General features: G+C 37.3%; 1 protein-coding gene across 1 annotated transcript; it reads left to right on the top strand.

Annotated features, from left to right (window-relative positions):
• The first annotated feature begins 206 nt into the window (after nucleotides 1-206).
• Nucleotides 207-10,375, top strand: FGA (fibrinogen alpha chain). Its single transcript, XM_023505910.2, has 6 exons — nucleotides 207-330; nucleotides 3,628-3,750; nucleotides 4,930-5,113; nucleotides 6,781-6,926; nucleotides 7,770-9,017; nucleotides 9,271-10,375. The coding sequence occupies exons 1-6, from the start codon at nucleotides 277-279 to the stop codon at nucleotides 10,165-10,167; spliced, it is 2,652 nt and encodes an 883-aa protein (XP_023361678.1). The 5' UTR covers nucleotides 207-276; the 3' UTR covers nucleotides 10,168-10,375.
• The last annotated feature ends 2,081 nt before the right edge of the window (nucleotides 10,376-12,456 follow it).

Below are 12,456 nucleotides of genomic sequence, written 5' to 3'. Positions count from 1 at the left end.
TTCTTCTCCCCCTCCCCCAAGGCTGGTCTAAGAAATGAATGTCACCATTGCTACAACTTATCGGAAGCAAACAAGTTTGGGAAAGTTAAGCAATTGCTTCTGGGACACCAAGCTGACTAGAGGAGAAGGGGATGCAAGTTGTCTCTTGACCCTGCAAATATGACAAAGTTATTCATTAACCCCAACTTCTGGGGGGATTTAAATGGGAAGAAGAAAGCAGCGTAAGCCATCCTTCCAACAGAAGTTCTTTGCCAGTCATTTCCACTCACTGAGAAGATGTTCCCAGGGAGAATCTTCTGCCTGGTCCTGTGTGGACTGGGCACTGCCTGGGTATGGATCTTTTCATTATTTTTTCCTTTATTTCTATCCTCTTTCAACTTAGCTCGCAGAGACCTCTACAGGGACTTGAAGCTCTCGTGAGATTATCTATAAACCTGAAATCATTATAATTTATCAGCTCATTAGTTTTCCTAGTTCTGGCCAGTTGGAAACTTGTTGTCTCATGGCTGGGAACACTTGGAACTGCCGGAACACAATTCCCTAGATGAACCTGGAATATTCCTGGACAAAAGAGTAGAAGAAGGAGTGATGATTCATAAGGGATGGATGGGAGTGGAAGGGAGAGTGGAGGGAAGGTTTTAACATTCTGATCTATACCAGAGCAATCAAGATTTGCAAGGATGTTAGAAAGGCCAGGAAATCTCTGCCACAAGAATCACAATGTTTAAGTTCAATAATCATAATTAAGAATATTGGCTTTCTTAGCTTTAAAGTTTAACTTGCTACTTTTGGTTAATATGATAAGAAAAAAAATTTTATAGTACTTTTTTTGTAGAGATTTTTCATTGCCCCCTTTAAAGGAAACAATCTTTAAAAATATATGAATTGTAGAGAATATAGACTTTTTGAGAATGATTTAGAATCAAGAGAGACTTAAGGTTAAGACCTAATACAAACTTTCTAGTTATATAACATGGGGCAAGTTTACTTAATTTCTCCGACATTTTCTCATTTGTATAAGGAGGAGAAACTGGATCTGTGATATCCCTGAGGGGATTCCCTTGAATCTTCTCAATAATTTATAATCTTAGAGACTTGCTCAGAACACTGAAAGGTTAATGTCCAGGGTCAAAAAGGACTTGAATCAGTTCTTTCTACCCACCACAGAATGCTACTTCTCATCCATAAAAATGAGGATAATAATACTAATATTACTGGCCTATAGTTAGCTTTGCCTTAAAGTGCTGGATGTGTGTAAATTATTATTTAGTCAGGAGTAAGAGAAGTTGGTAAGACAGCCAATAGAATTTGACTAATAATAACAATCCAATGAACTGACTCTGCTTTCTGAAAATTGTTGACTTTCTCCTCCAGGAAATTGTCTAAAAGCAGAAAAGCTTCATGAGGCAATGTTTCCAAAATCTCTTTTAAAAAAGTTCTATGTATTTATGAATGAGGCACTCACCTCTCATTTATCTGGTTTTTCAAGTCTTTCTGTGTTAAATAGATTCACTGCTTCAGTTTACATGGTTGGAAACACCAATACTGGAGTAAGAACAGGGAAATCAGAAGCACTAAAATGAGTAGGTCAGATTTTACTATTCAATAGTTGATTTTAAGAAAAAATAGAGTAGTGAGAAAGGGTTGAAATTATTAGCTAAAATGAGGCTTTGATCACTGGAGAAGTGGGAGACTATGGGTACTAAATATTGCATATGTTGTCAGTTATAAACTAGTTTTACTAATCTCTTTCTGTCTCTCTTTTCTGTCTCCTCTCGCTTTCTTTGTCTCTGTTGCTGTCTCTTTCTTAATCTTGGGAATGGAAAATAAATGCCTGGTATTTTTGAAGGAATTTAAAACCTTTTTAAAAATTATAAATGCAATGAGTTTCAATTATTTCAATTATTCTTGCTTTCTGTTTCCCTCATTATTACAATCAAAGTTTAGCTTTTTTATCTTTGGATTATTTCAAAATGATGAGTGGATTTTAATTACTTTTCTGTTGCTATTGAAAAAAAATTCATAATGGCTTGTATCCCTTAACAAGCTCTAGAGAGCTGATACCAGTTATAGCAATCAGTATTTCTCTGGGGCATATTAAAACATTCTCAGCAAAGTCTTCAAAAACTAAGTCTTAAAGTTGAAATGGTGAAGCCCCACACTTAGCTGTTTCTTTTCAAAAGAGAAAATCATTATATGGGAATTTTTCCCATTATGTTTTGAATCTGGGATCACAGCTGTTATTTCTGAATCTGCATTTAGAATTGAGTCACCCAAACTAAAGTTCCATGGACTGGCTAGCTTTTAATTCAGCTTTCACCATTCCAAAAAAAGAAAAGCTCAAATGAATAGAAATGTCAAAAGATGATTTGGGGAATCAGAATGCCATGATAATTACATCTATGTCTCTAACATATGATGGGCCACATTATAAATTCATCTTTAAAACGTAGTAGTTTTATGACTATGAATGAGTCATTTGGCTCATTGCTGAGTCTCAGTTTCCTTTTCTGTAAAATTGAGACAATACTTTAATACTTACTCTACAAAGTTGTAGTGAGGTTCAAATGTGATAATGTATATAAAATGATTGGTAAACTTTACAAAGTGTATGTAATAGCTCTTTATAAATGCCTTCATCAGTATGGTTTGGTCATTACAGGAGACTTTCTAGGGAAAGTGAGATTTGAAGAATGGATAAGAGTTGAATGAATCAGAGAAATGTACCAAGAGAAGGGCAGGAGGGGTGTGGGGTGAACAAATACTTTAAAGTAAGAATGAGCATGGTATTGGAGGAAAGTGAAAAGACTGATTTCTCTGAAGTGAAGGGTGTATGTCCTAGGAACTAGTGGCAGTACTGATTAATAAGTCTTATCTTATTTCTGAACTGGATGGTGGCTTTGGCAGAAGATTTAGAAAAGCTTGAGACACTCACCAGACTATCACTAGGAACTCCCAACCCAGGAGGAAAATGTATTGAGGTCCTTCTGTCTTCCAAAGCCTGTCTCTATGTGTGTCTGAAGTCACTTTGCAATTATTTAATTTGTCTCAATGTAGGAATGAAAACTATTTCTCCTCTCCAAAACTCTGACACTACCACTATCCCTCACACAATCACTAAGGGTGACAACTCCTTGTTCCTTACATATTCAAAACCATCTCCTGCAAGCAGCATATAAATAAGGTCATACCCTATCCCTAATTAATTATTAATGCAAATGGAAAGTCCAGCTGAATTTTAAATCCCAAGCATTTAATTGTTATTTAAAATAACAATAGCCAGCATTTATTTTGTGCTTTGACATTTGCAAAACACTTTACAAATGTTATTTTATTTTTCTGAGGATCTTGGTAAGTCTATTACTATTATCTCCAGAGATTAGGAAAGTGAAGCAAACAGAAGTTAAATTACTTGCTCAGGATCACACGGTTAGTAAACATATGGAGCAGAATTTGAACTCATATTTCCCTAATTCCAGATCTAGTGCTTTATGCACTATACCAACCAGCTCTATGATCTCAAATAAATGATTGGAGCCATTTTCAGATTTTATCCGCTGGTAACAACTTTACTCATTTGCAAATTCACTCTATTATGGTTTTTCTTTGACTTTTGATTCTCTACAGGCAATTAAAGAGGAAGGAACCTTCATAGCTGAAGGAGGAGGCATTCGGGGTCCCAGAGTTGTGGAACACTCATCATCCTCCTGCAGAGAAGCTAACTGGCCCTTCTGTTCTGATGAAGATTGGGTAAGGCAGTCCTCCTTCAATGATTGATTGCTAAAGGAGGTTATAACCCTTCTAGAACTTTGAATTTGGTTTCCTAGAATTATTATGGCCAAAAAAATCTCTCATCTTGTGATGATCCTCCCCAATTTTAAGCTAGTCCTTGAATGGCAAAACTGCAGTTCATCAGCAAACCATATCTATTACCTTCCAACTTAATAGAAACATTCTCGAATCTATACCCTATTAGCCTAGTCTTTAAGAATAGGTTATGTTTGAACCACAATGAGGCAACAAAGGACTTTAATGAAAAGGGCCAAGACAAGGGAGAGATGTAAAGCAGTCTAATAACTTCACCTAGATCTTACTAAGCCAAGATTTTGAAATATGTTTGCATTTAGCAAATTCTTTTGTGGCAATCAGCTAATTAGTGGTTCCTTGTTAGGAATAGCCAAATGGAAAGGAAACAAGTCCTGAGGACATTAAGATATTTTCTCACCATAAAAATATTTAATTATCTACCAGTGGAACATTAATTAGTGGGCTTACTAGCTAATGACATTTTGGTTTCAACTAAAATGAAAAGTAGTGATTTAACAAGTACCTATACCTAAATTCTAGGTATTACCTAGAAATGATTATCTAGAAATGACCTACATGGATCTTTGGATTAAAAATTCTTAACTTAGAGTCTGTAAACATGTTTTTTTAAAAGTTTTTATTATTATGTTTCAACATGATTGATTTCCTTTGTCATCCTGTGTATTTTACTTCATATATTTAAAAATATTATTCTGAGAAGGGGTCCATAGATTTCACTAGATTGTAGAAAGGGTCCATGACACAAAAGAAAGGGTCCTTGAACTAGATGATATCTAGGTAGAGACTATTTATTGTCCTTGACCTCAAAGGTGAGGGGACCCTGGAGTTTGTTTTATAGTTATGTATATTCCCACTAGTGTTCCAGGAGTACAAATCAATGCTGTGAACCATTCTATCAGATGAGGGGGTAAGAGAAGCAATGGAGTCATGTGGCCCCTGAAGGAGTAACATATAACAACAAAATACATATGAGGATTTTCCATCTTCAAAGATTGTAGTTTGGGAACATTTCATCTTAGTCATGCTCAAAATCCTGTTGTTGTTTTTTTATACACCAGATAATTCCTTAAAACAATTCTCTTTTCCCTGCCCCCTTTTTAGACATATAAGTGCCCTTCTGGCTGCAGGATTCAGGGACTGATCGATGAGACCAATGAAGATTTTACTAATAGAATCACCAAGATCAGAAACTCGTTGTTTGATTACCAAAAGAACAACAAAGATTCTAGCTCAGTAAGCAGGAACATCATGGAGATTCTGCGAGGGAACACAGCCAATGACTTCAGTGAGTATTTGATATTTTGATTTGGTAGCAGTCAATACTTTCTATGCTGAAGATACTACTTTGAATTTCTATATCTCATTCATTCTTTAAAAAATGAAAAATTGGTGCATTGACACGTACTATCTCATGTACCCACTTCCTCAACTCTATTCTGTGATGAAGGGGGGGATTTGCTATTGCTTATCTTTATTCCACAGAAAAACTGAGGCACATCCATAGTTGTGATTTACTTGCGGGTGACATTGCAAGTCATATGTTGAGTAAGGATTATAATTTAGATCTTCCCACTGGGTTATATTTATAAAAGTATCTCATTTTTAAAATCAAAATTGGAGTCAGGAATTACTGATAAGGAAACTGATTGGTCAGCAGATGATGACAAGCTTAGAGTTTTACTATATGTTGAGCACCAAATTAAATACTTTACAAAATTTATCTCATTTGATCTTCACAACAATCTTGGGAGTGCTATTATTATCCCCATTTTATAATTGAGAAAACTAAAGCAGACAAAGGTTAAGCTACTTCTCCAGAGTCACAGAGGTAGAAAATATCTCAGGCTGAGATTTGAACTCAGATCTTCTTGACTGCAGGTCAAGTATATTATTCACTACACCACTGGGTTATTTACAACTAGTAGAATTTAAATCTGGATTATTCTGATTCTAAGAACATCCCCCTATCCACTATACTATGCTGCCTCTTGCCTTTTTGTTATTATCAATTAAAACACATGTAAAAACTGATTTTTTTCCTGGAAAGACTAGTAATTTCATCCTACTGAGAACACATTACATGTAATATGTAATACAATCAGGTCGCTCAATTGTAGCTTTGAGTTGTGTAGAGATGAAATGGTTTAATATATGGTCTTTGCCAATTCCAAAAACTCATGATAGAAAATGATATCCATATCCAGAGAAAGAACTATAGAGTCTGTATGAAGATTATTTTCATTTTTGTTGTGATTCTTTCTTTCTCATGGTTTTCCTCTTTTGTTCTGATTCTTCTTTCACAATATGCCTAATGTAGAAATATGTTTAATATGGTTGTACATATATAATCTCTATCAAATTGCTTGCTATCTTGGGGAGGCAGGAGGGAAGGCGAAAAATTTGAACTCAAAACCTTAGAAAAGTAATGTTGAAAAGTATCTTTACACATAATTGGAAAAATACTATAAATGGAAAAACAAAATAAATACATATACATACTATATATATGCACACAGGTGTGCATATGTACATATATATGTATACATATATGTATGTATATGATATATCTGTATGCTATGGCCAACATGGTGGAAGTTCCTCTCTCAACTTAGCAAAATTTATCCTCAGATAACAAATAATATATCATTTGATCTATAGTTTCTAGTTTGGTAAATAGAACCTGGCAGATCTCGAGCTCTCCAAGACAGCCATTGAATACCCTTTGTTACTTTCATAATATGATCAGAAATAGGAGAATTCCAATGGAAATTAAACCATGTTACATTCCAAAAGTCACATGACTAATTGCTATAGTTCTACAAATTAAGTATATATGGCATATTTCAACTAAATATCTATGGTCCATCTTTTTTTAAAACATAGAAGCATATCCTTTTGGTTATTCTAAGCAAATCTTGGCAATTGTCATATTATTCATATTTCCTGTTTCAGATAATGGTAATTCATTTGGCCAAGTATCAGATGATCTGAGGAGAAGAATTGAAACGTTGAAGGTCAAAGTGATTGAACAAGTACAAAAAATTGTTTCTCTGCAGAACAGCATCCGTAATCAGTTAGTACAGATGAAGCAACTCGAGGTAGGTGGCTCATGAACCTAGATTCCTTTTTTCTAAATATTCAGTATGGAAGGATGAGGAACAATCAATCATCTTTTAGTTTCTGAAATCTTTCCAAACAGTTCACTTTTATGATCCATTGCTTGGTCATTGCTCCCTGTGAACTGTCTCGGGTTAGAACAGTTAAACCAGAACCCAATTCATAATACCTTCTTGGCTGGCCTTACGGGAACCACGGAAAAGCTCTCACTCTCCAAAATCAGATTTTGACTGGAAAAGAAAGTAGGAAACTTTTAATCCCTATTCCCCCATTTTAAAAATGAGAAACAGATTCAGAGAAGCTAAATTACTTCTTCCTCACATGGGTAGTAAGTGAGAGAGAATCAGGTTTTGCATACAGGTCTTTTGCCTCTAAATCCCATACTTTTTGTTAAGCCACAAGATCACAAGATTTTGAGCTCAAAGGATCCTAGAAATGATTCAGTGGTTCACTATAAATAAGGAAGCCAAATGATTTTCCCAAGATCACACATACAGTGACAGATTTTACATCTGTACTCAGATGCTTCTGCTTCTGCTATTTTTTTTTTTCATTATCTCATACTATTGGAAAACTCTCGCTCTTCTATTAAAATTTTTACTAACTGGAAATGTGGAGATCTTTTCATTATTCCATACTATCAGAAAACCTTAGCTCTTCCTAGATCTTCCATTAGGTAGAAAATGGAGAATATTGGCTGTCATGTCCATGAATAAAGAAAATGAACTGTCACATGAAAACTAGCAAATCGTCCAGAGCCTTGGCCACCGTGGCTCATGAATCTCACCTCCTATCTTTATTCTTCCCTTTCTCCTTCTCTCTAGGTGGACATTGACATCAAGATCCGATCCTGCAAAGGGTCCTGCAGTAGGTCTTTAGCACGGGAAAGCAACATCAAGAGCTATGAAGAGGATCAGAAGCAACTTGAGCAGGTGGCTTCCACCAACTTATTCCCCAAAAGAGAGGTCCAGTACTTGCCCAACTTGAAAATACAGCCTATGAAAGATCTGTTTCCTGAGAACTACAAATTTGAGCTTAAGGAAGCTCCCCCCGAGTGGAAGGCCTTAATGGAAATGAGACAGTTGGAAATGGTTTTGGAAGTACCAGGCAGAGACAGGAATTCCCCAGGAAGTTCCTCCCCTTCTGGAACAGCCTCAGGGTCTGAAAGCCCCAGACCTGGAAACAACAGACCAGAAAGTTCTGGGAGTGGAAGTTTTGGAACCCACAATCCTGGAAGCAGCGGATCGAGGCCCAGAGAGAACCCTGGATTTGAGAACTTCAGGCCTGACAGTTCAGGGCATGAAACCTCTAGGCCTGCAAACCCAGACTGGGGTAACCACGATTGGAGCAGACGTGAAGAGTCATCGGCGAGTGAGAGCTCAAGTAGAGGAGGAGGTTTCCATACCGGCAAGCTTGTTTTGGGAGGAGATAAAGAGTTTGTACTGAGTGGAGAAAAGGACACTTCTGGTACCAGAACCACCACCCGCCATGCTTGTTCCAAAACTATTACCAAGACTGTGGTGGGTCCTGATGGCAGAAAGGAAGTGACCAAAGAAGTCGTCAACTCAGAGGATGGCGCTGATTGCGGGGATATACCAGATTTTAATTTTGAGCGCCCTGAGGGAAGTTCATTTTCTTTCACTGGTTTAGGGAGTTTAGATGAATTCCGGCGTCTACATCCTGAACATGCTAAATTCTTCGGCTCTGGATCAACTGATTCCATGTTCCATAGTTCCACTCACCGAGGAGATTCTAGTTTTGGTTCAGAGACATCGAAGGGAACTAGCAGTAAGGTTTCAGGATCACATCTGAGTGATGGAGACACTGATAACTTAGATTCATTTACCTTTAGGGAACCTGTCTTTTCCCCTCAAAGTGAAGGGAGCACTAGCTCAAGTCACAGAAAAGTAGTGACCAGTAGCAAGACTTTCAGCAAAGGAAGCAAGAGCTTGAAAATGGCTGATGAAGCTGATGGAGAGACCCAGAGAGAGGAAAGAACATTCATCCAAGCTCGTAGTAGCAAAAGAAGTCATGTTAGAACCCGCAGTGCTCGAGGTACCCACAAATTCTTCTGAAACCCAATTTTGAGTCAAATACTTCTAATGTTAGCCCAGGCAGATAGATCTAGCACTCAGAATGCACAGTGGTGAGTGCCCCTTCCCATATTCCCTTCCCATTTCACTGATTAATCTGTTGCATATGTCTCAGTTGACATTTAGAACAGGTAGGATAATAAGGGGGGAAAAGTTACAAAACTGTAATAATAAGTGATCTTTAAATATCATCATTGCTGGTCGCATAATACTTGCCATAATATTCAAATAAAGCTCTGGTTTTTCTCTGAGACAAAGCCTATATGAAATGTCCTTTTTTTTGCATAAGTTCTTACTTAATGTATATCCTGGGAGGCCGGGATCTGTTTTATTTTTATCTGGGCCCAGGCCTGACTTTAGAACCTTGACTGAGCATAACTTCTGCCAACCAGCTCAAATTTTCTTTTTAGACTGTGATGATGTCCTGCAAATACATACTTCAGGTGTTCCAAGTGGTCTTTTCAGTGTCAAGCCAGCAGGATCCAGTAAGTTTGTTTCTGTTTACTGTGACCAAGACACCGGTTTGGGAGGATGGCTTTTGATCCAGCAGAGAAGTGATGGATCATTGAATTTTAACCGGACATGGCAAGACTACAAGAGAGGTTTCGGCAAGGTCAATGGCAAAGGGGAAGGAGAATTCTGGCTAGGTAATGAATACCTCCACTTGCTCACTCAAAGGCAGTCTGTCCTTCGGGTAGAGCTGGAGGACTGGGATGGGAATGAAGTGTTTGCTGAGTATAACATCCAAGTTGGCTCTGAGGCAGAAGGATATGTCCTAAGAATTTCCTCCTATGAGGGAACTGCTGGGGATGCACTGATTGAAGGTTCTGTGGAGGAAGGGACTGAGTACACATCTCATGCCAACATGCGATTCAGCACCTTTGATCAGGACAATGACCAGTGGGAGGAAAACTGTGCTGAAATGTATGGAGGCGGCTGGTGGTACAACAATTGTCAGGGGGCCAATCTAAATGGTATCTACTACCCTGGAGGGCCTTATGATCCAAGAGACAATAGTCCTTATGAGATTGAAAATGGAGTGGTTTGGATCCCCTTCCGAGGGTCTGACTATTCACTCAGGACTGTACGCATGAAAATCCGACCTCTAGAGACCCAGGAGCCAGAATAGGAGGAAGGGGGGAAACAAGATGTTTCATTAGTCTGGTGCTTTGGGTTGTGGAGTTGAAAAAGAAAAAGGTGGATGGAAGGAGAAGATGGGGATGGGTCTTTATGAGTTCCAAAAAATCCCAGGTGCTATTTGATTCCCTTTGTACTGTAGCTAAATGCAACTGAGATATATTTGTACTTCTAAAATAAAGTTTTTTGATATTTTTCATCTCTAAAATAACTTCCAGAGGTTTTTTCCCATTTAATGTTTAAACAAAGCTCCAAACTAATTCCTTCCCCCACTCATCATTCCCACATAATGTCAATTATCTCTTGTAAAAAGAGAATAATAATGATTCTTCTCTTGTAGAAAGTTAGAGGGAATAATAATGATGATAGCTCTCATTTATTTGCCTTTTAAGATTTACAAAGCACTGTACACATTTCATCTTTATAAGAACTTTATAAGAACTATTTTTCACATTTTACAGATGAAGAAACAGGCTGAGTGAGGTTATGTGATTTACTTAGGATCACAATGCTAGTGCCTGAAGCAAGACTTGATTTTAAGGCCCAGGGCTATTCACTACTTTGATCTATTGTACAAAAGGTCTATTGTTTGATCAACATCTTACTCCCTCCCAAATCTGGAACTAGAAAAAAGCAAAGTAGCAACTGTTAGGGAAAAGAAGAACAGGGCTGAAGGTATATTAAGAGATAATTTTACACATTAAGGATATGGACTGGGTCTCTTATTTCAGACAGTTAGATGGCACAACGAATAGAATATTGGATATGGAGTTGGGAAGAAAAGTTGGAATTTACTAAGTCATCCACTCTCAGGGTTCCTATGAAAATTCATTGATAAAACATAAATAAAGCATTTTGCAGGAGGGCAGTTAGGCAGGGCGGTGAATGAAGAACAGGGTCTACATTCGAATGAAGAACTCATCTTCATGAGTTCAACTCACTTACTAGCTAGCTGTGTGATCCTGGGTGAGGCACTTAACCCTATTTGCCTTAGTTTCCTCATAAACTATAATGAGCTGGAGAAGGAAATGGCAAACCAATCCAGTGTCTTTGTCAAGAAAACCTCATATGGGGTCAATAAGTCAATCACAATTGAAATGATCTAACAATGACAATGGATAGGGAACTTCCTCTACTAGTCTATACTGGTCAATACCAATACAGTATATCCTCTAGTAGACTTAGGAAATAGATCATGGTCACAGATTCAGTATGTTTCAAAGGCAGGATTTGAAATCAGATTTTCCTGTCTCTAAGGCAAGCTTTCTATTCATTATGCCATGGACATGCTTTTTAAAAATGTGACATTTAAAGTAAATTCACCCATTTTTAATGCCAGAAAATCTTGCCCTTCAGGGCATACAAAGTATTTATACAGTGATAAGTCACATGTTTTGTAGGAATGGAAAATCAGAAGTTGAATTTAACTTAAAAAGGTGGTTCTAGGTTCCAAACAACCAGTTTTTATCAACAACTATTCTCCAAATTCTTTTTTTTATTGTAGATTTTTATTTATAAGTTATATGCATGGGTAATTTTACTGCATTGACAATTGCCAAACCTTTTGTTCCAATTTTTCCTCTCCTTTCCTCCACTACCTCCCCCAGATGGCAGGTTGACCAATGCATGTTAAATATGTTAAAGTATAAATTAAATACAAAATAAGTATACATGTCCAAACAGTTATTTTGCTGTACAAAAAGAATTGGACACTGAAATAGTATTCAATTAGCCTGTGAAGGAAATAAAAAATGCAGGCAGACAAAAATATAGGGATTGGGAATTCTATGTAATGATTTTTATCTCCCACAGTTCTTTCATTGGGTGTAGCTGGTTCAATTCATTACTTCTCGATTGGAACTGATTTGGTTCATCTCATTGCTTAAGATGGCCAGGTCCATCAGAATTGACCATCATATAGTATTGAACAACTATTCTCCAAATTCTAATTCATATTGTATGAGGGCCCTGAAGCAGCATAAATCACAAGCCCAAGCCAACAAGATGCCCCAGAATACCCTCATTAACCACTGTGAACACATAAAAGGAGTCTAAATACTTAATGCCTTCCCCAACCTGTTCTTTCTAACCTCAGTTTCCCTTGCATCCCTCTCTACAAACTCTCTCAGAACTATGTACAAGATTCCAAATGTGACAACCCGTTTTCACTATTCTCCTAAAGACCTTGGCAAAAGTGCCCCTCAAGATGGATATTTACTTTATGACTTCCTATATTATGAGAATATCCCAGGCAGAACAGGAATCCTAGGGCCTCTAACTT

Source organism: Sarcophilus harrisii, chromosome 6 (genome assembly GCF_902635505.1).
Source record: "Sarcophilus harrisii chromosome 6, mSarHar1.11, whole genome shotgun sequence".
NCBI classification, from domain to species: domain Eukaryota; kingdom Metazoa; phylum Chordata; class Mammalia; order Dasyuromorphia; family Dasyuridae; genus Sarcophilus; species Sarcophilus harrisii.
This window is presented reverse-complemented; position numbering and strand designations above follow the sequence as displayed.